Raw genomic sequence first — 22,137 nt, 5'->3', positions numbered from 1 at the left:
GTGGTGATGAGAGATGTCATGGTGGATAATACCTACCTGATAGTAGTGTGTGGAAACAATTAGACACTGCATGGAAAGGCTCTTAGTACAGTGCCCAGCTTGAACACGACCAAAAAAAGTATTAGATATTATTGGTATTGTTCTTTTTGAGGTCTGTTTTGAAACTTTCAATCAGGTCTTGAGAGAGATGAGATATAAACACAGTGAAGTTAAGAAACAAAATAAGATATATTGTAAGGCAGTAAAGAGATCGATTATCAGAATAATGGTCGAGACCTGTGCTTCTGAAAACTGCAATCTCAACTCATTCATGGTTTGTGAAAGGAAAAACAAGCATTTAAAAAGATGACATAGCTGGGCATGGTGGCTTGTACCTATAATCCCAGCTACTCAGGAAGCTGAGTCAAGAGTATGGCTTGAGGCCAAGAGTTTGAGATCAGCCTGGGAAACAGAGTGGGACCTTGTCTCTAAAAGTACATACATAAATAAATAAAACATGAGATTGATCAGCCCAAGATGGAAATATAGCTAGAGAAGTTCAATTTGATTTTATGAAACTTTTGTTTCCATTACATATATAGATCTATGTACTGTATAAACGTATGTACACTATATAAACGTATGTATACTGTATAAACGTACTGATTTGCGATGTAAACTGTTTCTTACTGTGGAATTTGCTAAAAAGCATTTGAGAAACACTAGCTTTTAGTGTAGAAGCCAGCATACTCGCTGGTTGCAGTAATCCAGGGAACTTTAAGGGAGGATGGCAGGCTAGTGTTGGGTCCCAAGGCATGAGTAGAATTTGGATGCTGCAGAAGAGGGGCATGGGGTGAGCAGTCCCCAAGACCATCCTCCCTCTGACATCAGCTGCAGGTTTGGCATGTTCCCCAAGTCACCTTCAGGTTCGATAATGCATAGGACTACAGAGCTCACTGAAGGCTGTTATACTCACAGTTAAAATTTATTACAGGGAAAAGATACAAATTAAAATCAACCAAAGGACAAAGTACATAGGCCAGAGTCTGAGAAAGATCCAAATACGGTGCTTTCATTATCTCCTCCCTGTGGAGTCATGGATCATGTTACCTCCCAGCATCAATGTGTGACTACATGCAAGGAATACTGTCAATCAAGAAAGCTCACCCGGGCCTCGGAGTCCAAAGTTTTTACTGGGACTGGATCATGTAAACTTGAATGACTGCCCTCATGGCCAGCCTCAGTCCGCTGCTCCCCTGGAGGTGGATGGATACCATGTGACCCAAAGCCTCCACCATAAATGACATTGTTAGACTTTCTGGCATGGTCAGCCCCTACCCAAAATAACACTGTTACTATCTGGCCAGCCCAAGATCCCAGGAAAAGACACTTTTATCAGACATGACACTCCAAGGGCTTAGAGATTGCCTCCCAGAAGCTGAGGGCAAGACCAGGCCTCTCTTTGGGCAAAGTTAATGTCTTTACAAAAATAGTCAGTGAAGGGACTTTGTTGGCTGGAGGAGAGGCCTCTCTTGAGGAAGGCTGGAAGTGGGTCCTTTGATCACTTGCTTGAATAGCAGAGGAGAGGAAAATGCTACTCCATGAACTGGGTGTTTCCAGATTCTACTAACGTCAACAAAATCCCTGTTGAAAACGATGCGATTTATTCCTTCCCTTGGCTCTTCTGCATACCCGGGCTGAATAACCTGTTAGCCAGTAAGGGGAAAATGAGGCACAGGAAAGAAGAAAGGGGTCAGCCTGGATGTATGCTTTCCATGTGGGTGAGTGACCTTGGGCATAATGGACCCTTGGTTAGATCCCATTTGCTGCCACTTCCAGGTGACCAGGACATTTCCTGTGCCTTGTTTCTTTGCAGACCTGATGAATGGTCCTCTGCGTGCCCTTGACAACTTTGGTAAGGAGAATATCTGTCTCCCTGCTCCAATTTAACTTCCTTTCTGTAAAACTTGATGAGGTCAAAGCCAGAAAGCACTGAAACTTCAAGCTGGGGATCAAAAGCATGTCATCCAGCCATGCTGCCCCCTTGCAACCTGGCAAATGAGACAACCTCCAGCCAGGGATAGTTTATAATTGTGCAGTCAAATTAACTTGGATTTCAGCCTAATGAAGTCCTTAATGCCCTGAATGAGGCCAAGCCCTAATATTTAGAGAAGCAGACTGGACCCCAGGAAAGAAAAAAACAGGCTTCAGTTAATGCCTGCTAGTACTAATTATGCTTGCAAAGTAAATCTTTTCTAAAATTCATCTTCTCGTAGGAGGCAACCTGTTAGCACCCAGTTCTGCTAAGGGGTTTTCCTGCTGTGTCTCATAAAGAGAACAGTGGAAAGAACATTTTATTGGAAATCTCTACTGAACTCTGCATTCTGGGCCACATTTCTTAACTTCACAGGATCTTAGCTTTCTCAATTGAACAGGAAGAAAATTCCTCCTCTCTTAGAAGTGTTTTATTATAGTTAAAAATCAATAGTCTGAAGGCAGGTAGGCTTGGTTGCAAATCCCAACTCTGTCATTTGTTAGCTATGTGACCTTGAGTGAGAAATTAACCTCTCTGAGGCTTAGTTCCCTTAACTGTAAGTATGAATAATGATATTCTTGGTCATTAGTATGGAGGACAGTGAATGAGATACTGTGCATCAAGCACTTAATACAGCACATAGGACATGCTGGCATTTATTAAACCTAATGATGATGATGGCATAAATGTAAAATAATTTTCAGTATGGATTACGTGTCACTAATTTGGTATCAGTAGTCTTTATTTTCATTAAGCCAATGATTTAGCTCTTGTTTAGAAAATTGCTGATGATTCCGTAATTAACTCAATAAATATTTATTGAATGGCTATTATGTGCTTGACACTATTTTAAGCCCTAAGCACTTACATTCCAGTATCAGAAAGAGACAGACCGTAAACAAGTTGACAAGTAAATAAGATAATTTCAGTTGATGCCATGTGCTGGGAAGAAAATAAAACTGGTAATTGAAAAAGCAGGGTTTCTTAAATGTTTTGTGCTGAGGACTTCTTTGGCTGTCTGGTGAAGACTATGACCCCTTTCTCAGAAAAATATTATTTATAAAGGCATAATATAAAAAATTGGATTATAAGAAAACAGATTATATTAAAATCAGTAATCAGATTATAAAAAACAAATTATGATAAAGTCTGCTTGCTTCTTGTTTAGGGCATTTTTATGAAGATCCAGCAATAATTCTAATCTACCACCATCATTTTAAAGTAGGATTAATATAAGTAATACTTTGAGATACCTGTAACAATTGTAACCTTATATGTAAATATCTGAGATTTGTGTTGCTAAAAAAAGTTACAAGTATCATTAATACTATTCTAATTTATTGTAGAGCACCTGATTCTGTCACTGTTGGGGGCGCCACTTGTAACCTGCCATGATCCCTGGTGGACTGAACAAAGGGGGCTAACTGGGGAATAAAAGTCAAAGACAAGAGAGTATATTTGGAAGAAGTGGTTGGGGGCACCTTACCTTTAGTGGACAAGGGCCCTGAGCTGTTTCAGTCCTCTGAATTTATTAGGTAAAAGAGATAACGAGAAAGGGGCAGGTGGTTGTCGGCCAGCAGTTTGAGTCACAGCAGGCTTGCAAGACTGCATTCTTCAAACAGTAGGCACTAGATTTCCCAGTAGATAACTTTAAGGAGCCCAGCACCATGGCCCTCAGCAAACCTCCTGGAGGCAGGTGCAGTCCTGAGTTTGCTCACGTTCTGCATTCATGATAAACAGTTTGCTGTTTGATCATATAGCCTCCAGTGGAATGCTGAGTTGGTCACGTCCCATGGGCCTTTGGCTACCTACAATTTATTGCCTATATTCATAATTAAAGGAAATGCCAAATTTGAATTAGAGGTTAATAAAAATAAAGATGTAATTTTTTTGGTCCAACTCATGGACTCCTGAGTACTGCCCAAGGACCTCTTGGAAGTATATGGCCCCAAGTGAAGAATCTTTGGGATAGAGAATGACTTGTATTGGGCATTAGGCTATTACTTTGGAAAGAGTAATAATGCAATTTCCACTTCTAAACAGTCATTCTGGACATATAGATCAGTGGAATAGAATTGAGAGTCCAGAAATCAATCCAGTTTTTATAGTCAACTAATTTTTGAGAATAATACCAAGACCATTTAATGAGGAAAGAATAGTCTTTCTAATTAATGATGCTGTCCAGTGTGGGCAACATAGTGACAGTCTGTCTCTACGTATTTTTTTTTTAAACATTAGCCAGGTATGGTGGCACATGCTTGTGAACCCAGCTACTTGGGAGGCTGAGATGAGAGGATCACTTGAGCCTGGGAGGTGGAGGCTGCAGTAAGTTGTGATTGTGCCACTGCACTCCAGGGTCTCCAGAGTGAGACCCTGTCTCAAAAAAAAAAATGGTGCTGGGATAACTAGATAGGCACATGCAAAATAATAAAATTGGACTCTTCACATCGATTAACTCAAAATAGATCAAAGATCTGCATGTGAGAGCAAAAACTTTTAAACTTTTAGGAGAGAAGATGGGGTAGACTTTTGTGACATTGGATTTAGCCATGATTTCTTAAATATTATACCAAACACACAAGCAACAAAAGAAAAAGTAGATAAATTGGACCTCATAAAAATTAAAAACATTTGTGTTTCAATGAAAGGACATTACAAAGAAAGTGAAATGACAGCCCAATTTAAAAATGGTCAAAGTTTATGAATACATCTCTCTCTAAAGAAGATATACAAATAGTCAAGAAGCACATGAAAAGATGTTCAACACCTTAGTCATCAGAGAAATGCAAATCAAAACCACAGTGAGATACCACTTTACACCTATTTGGATGGCTATACTTGAAAAGACAGATCATAACAAGTGTTGACAAGGATGTGGATAAATTGCAACCCTTGTGGCTGCTGGTGGGGATGATGTAGAATGGTGCTGTAACTTTGGAAAACAGCCTGGCAATTCCTGAAAAACTGAAAGACAGAGCTACCATGACATGTCCATTCCACTCCTAGGTATTTACCCAACAGAAATGAAAATACATGTCCACACAAAACTTGGCTTGAATGTTCATAACAGCGAAACAATCTAAATGCCCATCAACAGATGACTGGATTAACAAAATGTGATGTACCTATGCAGTGGAATATCATTTGGCTATAAAAAAGAATGGAGAACTGAAACATGCCACAACATATATGTACCTTGAAAGCATTATGCTAAGTGGAAGAAACTAGTCACAAAAGATCACACAGTATATGACTTCACTTGTGTAAAATGTCAAGAATAGGCAAATGTATAGAGTCAGGGAATAGATTACTGACTGCTTGCTTGTGGGGAGATTGGGGGTTGATAGCTGAAGGCTACGGGGCTTCTTTTTGAGGTGATGAAATTGTTCTAAAATTGATTGTCCCGTTGAATTTTAAACCTCAAATGGGTGAATTGTATGGTGTAGAAACTAGAACTCAATAAAGCCATTAACAAATAAAGTCATTCTGACTGTGATGTGGAGAATAGAGTTTAGGGAAAGATAAAAGCAAGGAAAATATTCGGGAGGCAGTTTTCTTGGGTCTCAACTGAGAGGATGCTGTCTTGGGAGAGGTTGGAGGCAGTTGGGGTGTGAGCACATGCTGGAGGCGTCACAGACAGAACAGCTGTTTAGTTGAAAATGGAGAGGAATCAAGAGTGACTCTTAGGTTGTTGACCTTAATAACAGGTATTTTCCTCCTAGAAAAGCTGAGCTTCAGTTACAATCTGCAAAAATGCTGGGAGGATTCGTGGCAAACCTGTTTACAAAGCCAAAGAGAGCATAAATTTGTCAAATAAGTTTCTTGGCCAAACTAATCTTATTCAATAGGACATTGTGACTTTCCCTTAAATGTAGCTACATGATATTCTTCAGTCAGAGCTATTTTCTTTGCCTTCCTGTTGAAACTCAGAAATATGGTCAATATTATTGCTCTTAAGATATGTATATTTTTAAAGCTTTTGTCTGCAAATAGAATTTTTTGTTTGTTATATTACATGTACAGTGCCTCATAAATAGTAAATATTGAAAGAAAAACACTGGAAGCTTATTGGAGAGTTGGTTTGCAAAGTGTCACTATCAATTTCATTGTACCTTATAGCAGGGAAAAATATTCATCATACATGCACACAAATTTACACACAACTTCACATCTTGCAAAGCAACAGTATAAAACTCACACGCTTTAGAAAGTCAAGCCAGGGGAGAAAGAATGAACACCCTGCCTTGTGACTTCTCATGCTGATACTCAATTTGTTCAGTGGAAACGGATCAGTGAGTAGAACAAGTAGGAAAGAATCTCTTTAAGAACTTATGTGTCTTCGACATGTCCATCACGCATAATTTTCTCCTAGTCATGTGTACAAATGATAAAGGAGAGGAAAATGTCATTTCAGGGCCTTGAGTATCATAGGATTTTGATAATGTTAGCAAAATAATAGGTAAAATAACTGATTTCTCAATTAAAGCCCAAGCTAAGTAACTTGTCAGCCCACGTGTGTTAAAATCTGAGTTACTCCAGGTCCTTCCCTAGAGACAGTGTGGCTTCGATAATGAGCAAGCTCTGGAAATTAAAGAAGTAATCAGATGTTGATTGAGGTTATCTGCTTCACTTCAAGCAGAAGCAAATCAAATGGACTTCCCTTGAAGAAAGAAATTTCTGTGTTGATAGAGCTAAGGGTGTTTCTTGATGCTGAATTCTTTGTGGCTCCTTTTCACATAAAAGTAGGAAGCCATTTTCCCTGGAGTGGAATGGAGGATGACTTCCCAGGAATATGAGCTTTGAGCCAAAGAGGCAGGAACTGGGAGGCTCTCAGTTACACTTGAGAAAGAATTATTTCTCTCAATATTGTTCTTCTTTTCCTCCAGAGCCCCAGTGTGAGCCTGGATGCAAGCTCTGATAAATTAATTGACAGAGGGTTGATTTCTAACCCCAACTTCACCGGCAAACTTTAGCTATATAATTCCACACTGGACAGACTGACAGGGCTCATTTTCCTCATCCACAAGGAATGCAGTGCAATAGAGAACTTGTGAAATATCTTCTAACTTTACCACTCTTTGGTATTCTTAATCCTAGCAAAATTCACAGAGCGTAAAAGTAACTATTAGCCATTTTAATGTGTACGATTCAGTGGTGATTCATACCTTCACAATGTTATGCAACCATCACTTCTATTTAGTCAAGACATTTTTGTTACCCCAAAAGGAAACCCCATACTCATGAAAGAGTCACTCCCCATTCCTCTGTCCTCCTAGGCCCTGGCAACCACTGATCTGCTTTCTGTCTCTATGGATTTACCTCTTCTAGATGTTTCATCTAAATGAATAATATATTTGTGAACTTTGTGTCTGGTTTCCTTCATTGAAATGATGCTTTCAAGGTTCATCCATGTTGTAGCATGTATCAGTACTTAATTCCCTTTGATGGCTGAATAATATTCCATTGTATGGCTGCCACACATTTTGTTTATCCATTCATTTGTCAGTGAACATGTAGATTGTTTCTACCTTTTGGCTGTTATGAATAATGCTCCAATAAACATTTGTGCACACGTATCTGTTTGAATTCCTGTTTTCAATTCTTATATGCATAGGAGTGGAATCGCAGGGTCATTTAGGAATTCGATGTTTAGCTTTTTGATGAATCACTAAACTGTTTTCCACAATGGCTGTACCATTTTACATTTCCACCAACAACATGTGGGGGTTGCAATTTGTCCACATCCTCACCAACTAATTTTGTTTTTGTTTGTTTGCTTTGTGTGTGTGTCTACATGTATATATAGCCACTACTCCCTTGGTTCGTCTCAGGGAGTTTGCTCCACCTACAGTGGCAGCTTCAGGGATGGCCAGCAGCGCAATGTGGGAAGAGCACAGGCTTTGGACTCAGACCGAGGTGGGGTTCAAATCCAGGTCTCCCTGTTCCCAGGAAGGTAGCCTTGGGCAGGTGATAATCTCTGCAGATCTTGGTCTCTCCATCCATACAACAGCAATAATATACTGGGGTGAAGAGATGAGTGAAGCCCCTAGCACATACCTGGCAGACAGTAGGCTGAACAAATGCTCTTCCTCCTCAATTATGGATAGAAACAGAGAGAAAAAGATAGATTATAAACAATCTGCTTTTAAATTATTCTTACTACTTTTTTTGTTTTGGTATTGGAACTCATTATAGAAATTTTTTTTTTTCACCATGGGCTTCTCTGCAAAATCATGCCTATTAAATTAATACTAAAATTGTAATATGTTTATTCTCTAGACCAGTTCATGGGGTTAAGGGAGACGGATCTGCATGGTAAATTGGGAAGATTTACTAAGTAACCATTGAACTAGAGATTCCCAGGTGGATGACCCACCTTTATTTGCTTTTCCATCATTCCATATTTCAGGGTGGACTTGAAGTAGTCATTGTTCCTCAAGTTCCTTCAAGAACATGGCCTTATTTATCCTAGAAAACAAAAACCTCTTGGCCACAAACTGCTTTGTTAGCTTTGTACACTGTGTTACTTGTGATGGAAGCACACATGCCTACATAAAACTTCAGCTACATCTTCCAAATAACACTCACTAACAAGTCCCAGTGATGTCATATTCATGCTGAATTATTCTTTTCTTGGTCCCAAGCAAGGTAGGTTCTCACGTAGTGAGTGCTGAGGATACCTCCCTCCCCTTAGGGTTGGCACCCATGGTAGTGAGGGCTTTGGACCAATGCCACATGACTACAGGTGGCCCAAGCTGGAATTTCTGATCACTGAATGTGGTGAATAATGAGGGAGGGAAAGAGCAAAGCAGTAGCAGGGAGAGTGTTTACACTCAGTGCCCCAGTTAGCTCAGAGCATGGTAGGCCAAGAGGACGCTTGGGCAGGCTCATAATTTTATGTGCCTTCAAATTGATATTTGTTACATAAGTATTCAATATTTATTTAGCAGAGAAACTAAGCTTTGTGTTGGGGAAGGGGAGGAGGAAGAAAACTGTGGTAGAGGTGCCTCAGGGATCGTGGCAAGCCTCTTTAGCAGTTCGGAGACTGTTTATCTCTGATCTTGTCCTCATGGGAGCTTTACCTCCTCACACATGGCTTCTTACAGTGCTCTTCTCAATCATGTGTAGTGAGTGCTCACCCTGAAAATCCCATTTTTCCATCTTGTTACTTTTCCAGTGATCTCCTGGGGACTTTATAGATTGGCTACCAGGAAACCGAGTGGTTGGCTTACCCCCTGATTCATCTCTGGCTGAGAGTTTTCTAAAAAATATTTTAAATTGGGCCGGGCGTGGTGGCTCATGCCTGTAATCCCAGCACTTTGGGAGGCCGAGGCATGTGGATCACCTGAGGTCAGGAGTTCGAGACCAGCCTGGCCAACACGGTGAAACCCCGTCTCTATGAAAAATATAAAAATTAGCCGGGCGTGGTGGCATGTGCCTGTAATCCCAGCTACTCAGGAGGTTGAAGCAGGAGAATCACTTGAACCCTAGAGGCGGAGGTTCCAGTGAGCCGAGATTGTGCCACTGCACTCCAAGAACAAAACTCCATCTCAAAAAAAAAAAAATTAAATTAAATGCTTGCATTTTGGCAGGCGCTGTGGCCTTTGCAAGTATCACCTCATTTAATCCTCATAACGTCTTACAGGGTAGATAGCAGTATTACCCCCTTTTTACAGATGAGAAGACCAAGGCACAGAGAGGCTAAAGTATCTTGCTTAAAGTGACATCTGGGAAGTGGCAGAAGTACTCCCAAATGGCTAATAAAAATTAGCCATTTTATGTGAACAATTCAGTTCAAATGGAGCATTTTATCCCAGAACTTTACCGTTAATGCCTGTGTTTGGCTTGGGCGAAATAGCATAACACTTCTTTCCAAAAAAGTCAGGATTTCAGACCCCTGATAATGAGAGAGAAATGAAAGCAGTTTGAGGACAGTTTTATCTTTATTTATTTATTTATTTATTTTATTTTTTTTTGAGACGGAGTCTCGCTCTGTCGCCCAGGCTGGAGTGCAGTGGCGCCATCTCAGCTCACTGCAAGCTCCGCCTCCCGGGTTCACGCCATTCTCCTGCCTCAGCCTCTGGAGTAGCTGGGACTAAGGCGCCCGCCACCGCGCCCGGCTAATTTTTTGTATTTTTAGTAGAGACGGGGTTTCACCGTGGTCTCGATCTCCTGACCTCGTGATCCACCCGCCTCGGCCTCCCAAAGTGCTGGGATTACAGGCATGAGCCACCGCGCCCAGCCGACAGTTTTATCTTAAAGCATCATATGTGCTAAATCTGGTGATTTATTTCTGAGTTAAGATTGGTATAATAATGAAGTACTGATATCCATAATATAAATATTTCTGGGAACTGGTGGGAGCTACCCATCTACAAAGGTGGTTCTGTTTTATTTGGTTCCCAGGAAGTATAGCATTGATGTCATAATTTGCATCTGGCAGTACCTTCTGAGTCACTGGTTAATGCCAAAACATGAGAATGATGGAGCCCTGAAATTCTTTAGCTTCTTCTGGGGCTTGGTGAACCTCAAAACCAGAACTTGGGTTTAATCAGACATTCAGTAAGGAAAGTGATCAATTGCTTTTCCTGTCTGTAACTAATTGTATTTTTAAAAAAGCAGGAAACTTAATGGGGAAAAATTTTCCCTCTTCTGCTTTTCTCCATGAGCCTCAAATTGCTAGATATTCTGTTTCCAGGGTGTTGATGTCAGTGGAAATGGCATGCACAGAATCATTATCTGCTATGCCACAAAGTCTATGCTATGGTCTGGCAAAGAAAAGACTGCCCCAGGCAAAGGGGAAGTCAGCTTATATAAAAAAGCAATAAGCTTTTCCTTAATTGCTCCCTAAGAAGGAGGATTCTGGCATTTAAGATGAGCTAAAAGTACAAAAAGAACATATTTTGTAATGAAGGAGGCATACCTCCCTCAAAGACCCCTGTAACTACTCTTCTGGATTTTGTCTATTAGTAAAATAGAGACTGAAAAATCTCCCATTGTGCACTCAGGAGTATGTGGCTGTCCTGGTAGCCCCCTCCCCTTTTACCTGAAGCCCCTCAGAGCAGTTATGATTGATTCCACTTCTCTTCTGAAAGCATCAAGTCCTGGGCTGGGCAAAGGAAAGACGAATGACTCCCATGGCTCTGTTGTAGATTACTTAGTGCCAGTTGTCAGTTCTTTTCTCCCTGGGAAGGGTTTGAAATGAGATTGTTTTCGACAGGCTGTCCATGATAAATGGTTTTCCGAGTAAGAAATTGCTTTCAGTGCTGAACTTCACCAAATCACTCTGGCAAATGTTTGTGGCTGCAGGGGGCCTTCTCGTGGCTGTCTCATGCTTGAGGGGTGGGAGGCTGGGATCTCAAACCAGGATGGCTCTAATAGGACATCTCCCAGTGAAGACAGAAAGAGACAGGAATGTCGTCTCGTTGGTGTACATTTGGTCAGCTCCTTTCAACTGCTGCTAAAAATCAACAAATGAGGCCCAAAATATTCCAGATCCAAGAAAAATAGGTAGGCTAAAGGGATGTATACATCTCTTACATTACATTATTACATTATTACATTGTTATTATTACATTGTGATTATTACATTGTTTTCATGTTGGTTATAAATAGAACAGCAATATGTACCTACAGCAAGGGCAAGAACCCTCCCAGCAATGTTCGCAACCTGTTATTAGTCCATGACCCTTCCTGAAAAATCATAAAAACAGCATGCCCTCTTTTAATATTATTTGGCATTTCAAAAGAGATTAAATACCATGTCTAAAATCACAAAGGACTGTTAGAATTTGCCTTTTCCAACTGCATAAAGTCCCCTTTCCTCCCCTAGATTCTGGGAGAATAGGGCCTTCTGCAATCACAGACATATGTCACTTAGCAACAGGGGCCCCCAGGGAATTGACGGGAAGCTGCCTCCTAAGTGTGGATCTGCGGCCTTTGTGGGTAGCATCATTGGATTGTTTACTCAGAGCCCAGGGTCCAGGTGAGACAACTGGCCTGTAAGAGGGGCCCACAGCACTGTCTGAGCTATAGACAGACCTCAGCAGTTCTGGCTTCAAGGAAGGTTGCCACGCCTCTCCATTTGGCATGCGGCCTCCATGGCCCCTTGGTGCCTGCAGCTCCCAGTTCCTGTCTCCTCCTGGGGCCACAGGAAGAAGGCCACAAAGGCCTCTTCAGTGGTGGTGGCACAGTGGCCAGCAGTCCCTTGGGCACCCACGGCAGCTGCAGGAGGTTCCCATGCTTCCTGCCGTGTGGTTCAGAGAGAGGCGAGGTGTTTACACTGCACTCCACAGACCTGTGTGGGGAGGAGGAGGATCTCAGGTGGGAGAATTCTAGAGAATTACTGGGGACACGAGACATGGTTTTTGCTGTGACTTCAGAAGCAGGGCCTGTTGAGAGCTTCTGTTTTTTCCTGGCCATAGGGGAGTCCCCTGGGACAGGTGGAAAAAGATGAGTCACGTTTCACCTCTCCATCTGTTCTTGCTGAAATGATACCCCATCTTTCTAGTAGTTCCTGCCTTTGTTTAGACACACAGATGGCCAGACTGAAGCCCAAGAGGGAATGGATGTGCTCAAGACAACCCAGTTGGTCAGTTTCAATGCCAGTCTTTTTTGCTGTAATGCCCATTCTCCCCTGGCCATTCTCACATTGCTCAGTTTCTCTCTGGCCAGTGTGCCTGCCCGTTGACATTCTGCCCTCTTTCAGAACATTGCAGGGGAGGAGCCTGTAAGGTAACTATCACCAAGTCAAGCTGTATATAGTCCAGCATTGGCAACTGGATTCGCTTTATTCATTCACTCAAACATTTTGAGCCTTTTGTGCACCATGCTCTGTGCTGGGTGCTGGGATCATAGAAGTAAACAGAAAAAGTTTCCCACCTTCAAGGGGCTAGCTGCTTCAAAGACCTGAAAGACCCTTCAAGGGTCTCACGTGGTATCTGACAAGTGGGAGCAGCGGTGCCAACAACAGCATGGGAAGTATGTTGAGTGCTTACTATTCTAGTCCACGTTCTAAGCATTTTCTATATATTAATTCTTCTGAGGCTTACCCAAGTCTGTGAGATGGGTGCTGTCATCATTGACATTTGATGGATGAGGACATTAGGGTGCAGATTAACTAAGTGGCTCCCACAGAGTCACATAGGGAATGGGTGACATCTCCAAGATCTGAATCCCAGGAACTCTGGCTTTGGGGATAGGTGCTCTGAGTTGGCGCTGCAATGGGAGTGAGTCAAGGGGAGGGATGGTCAGCACTTCAGGAGGGTAAGGAAGAGCTGCTGGAAGGAGCTGGTGCTTGAGTGGGGTCCTGAGTGTTCCCAAGGTGTCCTGGTTTTCAGTTTTGGTGAGAAGCAGCCTGGCTTTCCTGAGCTCTGGGCTGGGTCTTTGGGAGCTGGGATTGTCCTGCAGCCCCTTTCTTGTAGTGTAAAGACCGTCATAGAAAAGGCAAGTTCATCAGGGTCCTGCCTTTGCATCCAGGGGCTTGAGAGCTATACTGAAAAGAGGAGAAGATGTGAAATCCATGTGCTCAGCTCCATCCTCAAAACTCCACTTCTAAAGTCACTCATTTGGGACTGAAAGTTTTTTAGAAACTCTTCAGAAGGAATGTGGCTCCCTCTCCCAGTCTGGGGCTATGGGCCATGGGCCTAGGTCATACCTTGCTGGTCAGGACAGAAACTGGAATAAATGACTCTATTTTGGGAGCAGACACATGTAAGGCTAATTAGGTCTGCTGAACCCCAGGTGTATCAGGGTCTGTGGAAATGTACCATCCCAGATACGGAGCAAATATGGCAAAGTGAGAAGGCAGAAGCAGCGGTTGAGAATGGCTGACTCATGGGCAGCATCTCTTCCCTGGCCTGACTTCAGCAGTGGGCAGATGGTAGAGGCATGGCAAAGCAAGCAATCTGAGCCTTTCTGTAGCTGCTGGGTCCATGCTGGAAGAGGCTCCTCTGTTCTGGAACTTCTCTCATGGCAGTTGGATATTTTAAGTCATGAAGGCTTCCATATACTTACCAGATCTCTGACTTATCGGGCTGTTTGATTCTTTGCATGAACCAGTATCACCAAGACTTCACTTTCCTCTTCACTTTGTCCATGACCTCTACCAGAACCAAGCACACCCTACTTGAAACTATGCTATCTGCAACCGTGCGGCATAAAGAAGTCATCTGTGGTTAGAGGATAGTGCCCCACAATGGAGAAAGGAAAGGAGGAATGCCAAGCAGAGAGGGCAAAACACTCACATTTGAGAAAATGAACTTGTGTTCTAGTAAGCTTCATCGCTCTGACCCTCCCGGCTTCTGAGTTTCCTGTCACCATGTCTGTCTGTATGTCCAATCAAGACTGTATCCCATCTTGGATGTCATGGGATTCTCATTTTTTATTCATTCTAAACACACTCTGATTATTCTGTACTTTCTTTTCAACTTGTTTGGGGGACAAACAGCTTTTACAGCTGGGGAGTGAGGTTGATAATAAAGACTTTAAAGACAAAAAATACAGATGGGCAGGGGTTAACTGAGCAGGACCAAGATGAGCAGGTAGCTGGGTTAATGTCATCTGAAAAGCCAGTACACTGGGTGTCACAACATGGTCTGAGCAAAAACTACAACCACTGTGAATGGCTTCCAAATTAAAATTCTTTTTTTTTTTCTGAGATGGAGACTTGCTCTGTCACCCAGAGCTGGAGTGCAACAGCACGATCTCAGCTCACTGTAACCCCTGCCTCCCGGGTTCAAGCAATTCTCCTGCCTCAGCCTCCCGAGTAGCTGGGACTACAGGTGCGCGCCACCACACCCGTCTAATTTTTTGTATTTTTAGTAGAGACAGGGTTTCACCACATTCGCTAGGCTGGTCTTGAACTCCTGACCTCGTGATCTGCCTGCCTCAGCCTCCCAAAGTGCTGAGATTACAGGTGTGAGCCACCATGCCCAGCCCCAAATTAAAATTCTTTATAGCCAAAGAGAAATGATGTAATGATTTCAATGCAGTTAAACTCTGCAGTAGCACACTCCACAATATAATCATAATATAAAATCAGATATATATAGAGAATGGCCATCAGCTTCAGTCCTCTGCCTGTCTCAGATAATAAGGCTAAAGTTTTTTTTTCTGGGAGTGAGGCAACCTTGCCATGAGAAGTAGAAATGCAAAGGTGGGGTCCTCTTGGTCTGCATTCTGTTGGCCTGTTCTCTGGAATCAGGAATCTAGCCCATACAACAGGAGCAGATTAATCAACTTCAGGATGTTTTTGAAGTCATTGATGCTGTTCTGGAAGTCCCAACAGCCAAAGGATCTAGAAGCATCTAATTGATATTTACCCCAGAGCAGCCAACTGACCCAGGTAGAACCTGAAAATATTGGGATCTTGCAGAAGGACTGCAGGCATCTGGCTATGCGGGCTCCCTGGGGTCATTTCAGTGCCCTTACTGTGATGCAACTTCACATTGTACATGATTGAAATGTTTAGACTTTGCTTATCACATTATGTTGGGCGTAAGTGGGTACAGACAGTAGGAGAATAGAGGGTTAGAGGCTTATTTTAAATCAGATTGGGCATGTCACTATAAGATCTATAAAAAGGTTTATAATCTAATATGATGCTCATAAAGAGTGCTCTTCTAATCTGATTCTTATGGATTTCCCAGGGGTGATCCCAATCTGATTGTCTTAGTAGTACAGTGACCTTCATCTTTAGCAAAGCCAGAAATGCAGTTCCCAAAGATGGGAGAGCAGTGTCTCTGCTCCTGAGCCTAGATCTGCCTTTTTTCTCTCTCTTATAGAGAGGATTTTCATTTTGCCCTTTCTGTGTACAAATGCTTTGTGCTTTCTCGTATTATTTTGTATAGTCACCTAATAATTCTGTGATGAAGGAGTTATTATGATCACCATTTTACAGATGATGAAATAGGCTCAGAGAATTTGACATTTGTCTAAATTCACACAGCTCGTAAGTGACAGGGATGGGATTTGAACCTGCCTGTCTGGCTCCTAAGCCTGGGCTCTCTCACTCTGCATCACAAATGTTCCTTGTGATGCAGTGTTTAGGTGGGTACAGTCTAGTCCTTTAATGCTTAATGCTGTTTTAGGGGGTTGGGGAGAACATAGACTTTCTTGAGAATTTGATGAAAATTGGGCCTCTGGGTGGGCAGGGAGTCAGGAAGTACCCTACCCCCACAATTTTTTGTTTGTTTTTAATTTTTAATTTTTGTGGGTATATAGCAAGTGTATATATTTATGGAGTACATGACCTGTTTTGATACAGGCACTCAATATGTAATAATCACATCATGGAGAACGGGGTATCCATCCCCTAGAGCATTTATCGTTTGTGTTGCAAACAATCCAATTACACTCTTGCAGTTAATTTTAAAATGTACAATTAAGTTACTATTGACTATAGTCACCCTCTTGTGCTATCAAATAGTAGATCTGACTCATTCTTTCTGATTTTTTTTGCACCCACCCCCACAATTTTGCATGTAATTTCAGCTAGCTCATGGGGTCCCTGAAGTGCATCTATGGGTTATTTAGGCCTAGGGCAGTCCCTGGATCCCAGGTTAAGCTAATTAGGGTCTTGGGAAGATTCATTAAATTTTTTTTAAAGAAAAAGCTTGAGTGATTAGAAGGTCATTTCCAGAAATTTCCTTTTGGCTCTTCAGGAATTAAGAGACTGGGTGAGGAGAGAGGAGATGGTGAGGGGAAGAGGAACTGGATGGAAGGCATGAAGAAATTAGCAAGCAGTAAAATCAATTTGCATTTGTGAATAATTAAGATTGTTCAGACCCTACGGACTTTGCTAAAGCACCATTCGCTAGCAGTTTCTTTTCAGGTTAAAATTAACTGGAGTGTTGGTTTATTTATCTTTTCCCTTTGGTGAATCAAATGACTTATCCTGATTCATAAACCTTCCGCCTATCCACTCTCTATTAAGATCTATGGGGGCTATTGATTGATAATTTTATTGAGTTCCCCAGGGGCATTATTTGTAGAACCCAGTTGCTAGTGGTTATGTCAGTGACCACTAGAGATGTCTCAGAACCCCAGAAGCTCTGGTTTCTAAGAAAATAGAAAACAGGTAGCTCCAGGAGTTGGGTGTCACTTATGTCTTGAGGCAGACTTTTTTAGCAGAAACTGGAATATATGGCTAAGGGGGTAAAAAGGACCAGATCCAAGAGCTTGGGGATTTTTAGATTTCAAAACTAGATAGAGTTTCAAACTCCCCAGGAAGGGAAGAGAGGGCTGCTAATACAATCTCCTCCCCTTGTGTCTAGAAAAGACCCCTTGAGACCACCATTAGAATGCCCCTTTGTTGCACAAAAATGACCCAGATTTTCTTCTCATTGCTTATCTCTTCTCCTAGAAGTTTTAAAATCTCCTGACACTTAAAAAATAAATGACAAGGCAACGTTTTTCCCAGCCTAGTTCTGAGAAAGGCAGTACATCTATCCCAGACCCTGCTGCCAGCCATTGGAGCCACTGCAGAGGAAATCTGACCCCATGGACATCTAAGCAGGCCACAGAGCACATGGCTGCCCCTGTGGCTCTAGATTCTGACCACATGGAGTAGACTCAAACTCCAGCCTTAACCAGTGGTGTGACTTTGAGCAAATCAGCCTAGCAGTAAAAGCACAGCTTTGGTGTCAAGCTGCCCGAGTTCAAGTTCTGCCTAATTATTCACCAGCTAAGTGATCTTATTTCACCTCTTTCCTGTGCCTCAGTTTCTTCATTTGTAATATGAAGACAACATAAATAGTAACACAAAAAGGGTGTTATGGGGATTAATTGAGTCAACAGATAAAAACACTCAGAACAGTGCCTAGTATGTGTAGAGCGCTAGAATGGCACACTTCATGAATTTTAGTTATTATTATTATTTAAGCTCTCTAAGTTTCAAGGTCTCCACTTGTAGAATGGAGCTGATAATGGGGATTTTATGAGGATAATGAGAAGATACACTTAAGTGCTTAGAAAACAATGCCGCTGGGCAGAGCATGGCTGCTCAGCCAGTGTCTGGCAATCATGAGTTACCACGTTAGTGATGAGAAACAAACCAGTGGTCTTCTTACAGTTCCTATATGGTTTAAGACTTGAGGTTGCTAAATTAGCCAGGTGTGGTGGTGGGTGCCTGTAGTTCCAGCTACTTGGGAGGCTGAGGCAGGAGAATCGCTTGAACCCGGGAGGCAGAGCTTGCAGTGAGCCAAGATCGCACCAGTGCACTCCAGCCTGGGCGACAGAGCAAAACTCCGTCTCAAAAACAAAACAAAACAAAAGAACAATAACAACAAAAGACAGTTGAGGTTGCTGAGAAATCGTATGGTAGGTGGAGACTTTAAAACACTGATCTTTCTTTACTTTCTGTGCCCTCATAAGCTTTGGCACTAACTGCAGCTGCTGGGTTTAGGGCTCAGGCCAAAGCCACCACCCCTCTTAGAAGTCAAGACCCCAGGCTGGTATGGATATGGAATGTACATGTCTCTCTTCTGCCCCACTCCGCTAGTTTAAGCAGAGTGAGCCTGAGTGCCTGAGTCCTATGTGTATTAACTTTTTGTTGTCAGCTCACTGGTAATAGTGCTTCAAAGAAATGAATGTCTTAGGATCCTTCTTAGAAGCGTGTTGTCACGATTGTATTAAGCTGATGGAAAGCAGAACAATAACATCAACAACAAAAACAACATTCCTTTCTAAGCCCTGTGATCTAAAGGATAAAGTGAATTTATTAAGCATATCTGTGAAGCAAAAGCTCTGGAGGCATGGCTGCTGTGCTGATTCTCTGGGAAAGTGGTGATATGGAGTCATATTTGTCACTAGATGAAATGAACCAGGAGGGCACTTCAAGAACAGAGGATCTGAAAGAATTTGGGCTAGCTCTAAAAAATTTATTAAATAAATAAAAAAAGAAAGGCCGGGTGTGGTAGCTTATGCCTGTAATCCTAGCACTTTGGGAGGCTGAGGTGGGCAGATCACTTGAGGCCAACAGTTTGAGATCAGCCTGGCCAACATGATGAAATCCCATCTCTACCCCAAAATACAAAAATTAGCCAGATATGGTGGCATGCACCTGTGATCCCAGCTACTTGCAGGCTGAGGCAGGAGAATCACTTGAACCCAGGAAGCGGAGGTTGCAGTGAGCCGAGACTGCACCACTGCACTCCAGCCTGGTCGATGGAGTGAGACTCTGTCTCGGTAAATAAATAAATAAGTAAATAAATAAATCCAACAGTCTCATATATTTTGAAATGAGACCACATTAAAGAAAGGACGTTCTTGGGATCATGGATATTTGCGGGCTCTACATGGGATTGGGTGAGTCATGTGGTGGTAACCGTTAGCTCAGAGGAGACTTCTACTGGGGTGCAAGTGAAAATGCCTGCAGGAGCCAGGCTGGATGCAAGGCTTAAGAAGTAGTGGGGACCCAGGTACTCAGAGAGGCTGAGGTAGGAGAATGGCGTGAACCCAGGAGGCGGAGCTTGCAGTGAGCCGAGATTGCGCCACTGCACTCCAGCCTGGGCGACAGAGCGAGACTCCGTCTCAAAAAAAAAAAAAAAAAAGTAGTGGGGACCAGGAGACATGTCTTCAGGAGCGTCTACCCAGCTCCAGTGAGTTATTCCCCAGTGGGAACATGCAGCATGTCTTGCAGATCTTTTATTCGTTCAAGTAATTCTGCAAATCCATTTTAAGAAATGTAACACTTTTGATTTTTAAAACCTGTTTGGGTGGCCATTTTGTAACCTTTGGCTATGGAAGACCAGGGAGCTAGTGACGTTGTAATTTGCAAGGAGGCCATGGGGGTCATTTGGGAATGGAGTACTGGACTCCTTCAACTTCTCCCTCCCTCTCAACTGTCAAGAGAGAAGGGTTCAGGGCTTTTGGTTACCCAGGGGAGATACTTATCTCCTCTGAGCTTCCCCACCCACTCAAATAATCTCCTTCAATAGTGGTCCTAGAATTCCATCCCTGAGAAGCATCCTCTCAACCCTCCCATTGTGTTGAGATATATATTTAAAGTATTATGGAAATGGCTATTATAAATGGCATAGATAGTTTATATTTTTAAGTCTTTGTAAAGCATTTTGGTCTCATGACATTCCTGCACATCAAGAATCCCTGGTGGTTATCGAACTTTTATGTGCAGGTAGGCTCCCCTTGAGAAGAATAACAAGTATATTCAAAAGAGAGGCTGAGAATCAACTATTCTCAGCACAAATAAATTTCTCTGATTACAAAAGTTTCCATCACAATGTTCTTGTTGAATTTATGATACGGCTAAGTTCATAAATCAATTTGATCTACACATAATTTTCAAGAAAGCATCTGCAGCATAAACTGAGTTGCACCTGCTCTTCATACCACTTTTTTTCTCCTTTCGTTTCTCATTTTCACTTTGTTCTGTCTGTGTCATCTGTAAGTATCTCCATGTTTTCATTCGGCAGCTCCTGGAGACTTCATGGCAAACCAACATATTGAACACAGGAAATTCCAGGGTGGCCAAGAATATTCTCCAGGAATGTACTGTAATTCCTGTTCCTTTAATATATACCAGTTGATGTTGGGAGAAGGTGGCCATGTGAGAAGTAAGGCCTGAGATGATGGGATTGATGGGCATCTACATCTCTAAAGCTGACAGAGGAAACATTTGGCTTAGAAAAAAATTTAGTTTTTTTGTTTGTTTGTTTAGTTTCTTTTTTTTTTTTTTTTTTGAGACAGAGTCACCCAGGTTGGAGTGCAGTGGCATGATCTCAGCTCACTGCAATCTCCACCTTCTAGGTTCAAGCAATTCTCCTGCCTCAGCCTCCTGAGTAGGTGGGACCACAGGCACCTGCCACCACGCCTGGCTAATTTTTGTATTTTTAGTAGAGATGAGATTTCATCATGTTGGCCAAGCTGGTCTCAATCTCCTGACCTCAGGTGATCCGCCCGCCTCAGCCTCCCAAAGTGCTGGGATTACAGGCGTGAGCGATTAAGATCGCGCCTGGCCAAAAATTCAGGTTTTGCTCACAAGGTTTCTGCATCTGAACTGTTCATTCATAACAGAGGAACAGAGCAGAGACCTGGAGACATGGCTTAGGATCCTGGCTGTGCCACTTAAGAACTATGGGACCTTTCTGTAGCCCACACCCTTGTCTATAAAATGAGGAATATAATGCTTATTTTGAAGGGCAATTGTTGAAGATTAAATGAATGATATGCACAGAGTCAAAACCATATATAAAGCCAATATCCAGCTTATAATATTCATTTGATAAATTTTTTTTCTTATGAATGAATGAGTTTATGGTTAATAAATTATCTTTAAAGAAGTAATTCTAATTTAGAAGGCTTCAGAAGTTGGTACCTAGATCTGACAACAGCCTACATGTACTATATTTTACTAATTCTAAGATACAATTTTTTCATAGTTTAAAATCTCCAAAATCAGGAAGTGTCTCATCATTCATGACTTCTTATGGCTATAATTGGTAAATATTTTCTTTCTTGGTGGCATATAAAACAGTGGCTTACTTTTTTGTTGGTGGCAACTTGGATTCCATAGCCTAATTAACTAACTTGAGCTGCTGCTGTTCGCCTTCTCTTCCTCCCTCTTCTCTCACCCTTCCTTCCCACTTCTCCTCTCCCCCTCTTCTTCGTAGTTTTATTGAAATATATTTTATATACCATAGAATTCACTCATTTAAAGTGGTTTCTAGTATAGTCACAGATTTGTGCAACTATCACTGCAATCTAATTCCAGAAAATTTTTGACACCCCAGAAAGAAACCCTATATCAATTGGCAATCATTCCACATTCTCCCAGTCCCCCAATCTTCTCAGTCCTAGGCAACTACTCATCTACTTTGTGTCTCTATAGAGTTGCTTGTTCTAGACATTTCATATAAATTGAATTTTGTAATGTGTGGCTTTTTGTGACTTCCTTGTTTCAATTAGCATGATGTTTTCAAGATAGAAAGAGAGGCTAAGAAGTCTAAGATCAAGGCAACAGCATGGTCAATTTCTGGTGAGGGCTCTCTTCCAGGCTTGCAAATGGCCACCTTCTTGCTGTGTCCTCACACAGCAGAGAGAGAGACAGAGAGGAGAGAGGAGAGAGGAGAGAGAGAGACAGGTGGGGGGGAGGGGCAAGCTCA

At 42.2% G+C, this 22,137-nt stretch overlaps 1 protein-coding gene across 25 annotated transcripts in view; it reads left to right on the top strand.

Annotated features, from left to right (window-relative positions):
- Positions 1 to 22,137, top strand: part of KCNMA1 (potassium calcium-activated channel subfamily M alpha 1) — a 770,960-nt gene that overhangs the window by 400,825 nt on the left and 347,998 nt on the right. The window contains exon 1 of one of the 25 annotated variants that reach the window (XM_030799217.1): positions 19,555 to 20,524. The exons of the other annotated variants lie outside the window; for them this stretch is intronic. Coding sequence (XP_030655077.1) covers positions 20,463 to 20,524 — 62 coding nt within the window. The 5' untranslated portion in view covers positions 19,555 to 20,462. Of the gene's footprint in view, positions 1 to 19,554; positions 20,525 to 22,137 lie in introns of those variants that run through there. 25 annotated transcript variants of the gene reach the window in all.

The sequence above is a fragment of the Nomascus leucogenys genome, chromosome 18, assembly GCF_006542625.1.
Source record: "Nomascus leucogenys isolate Asia chromosome 18, Asia_NLE_v1, whole genome shotgun sequence".
NCBI classification, from domain to species: Eukaryota; Metazoa; Chordata; class Mammalia; order Primates; family Hylobatidae; genus Nomascus; species Nomascus leucogenys.
The sequence above is the reverse complement of the archived record's forward strand: the minus strand, read 5'-3'. Positions and strand labels throughout refer to the sequence as shown.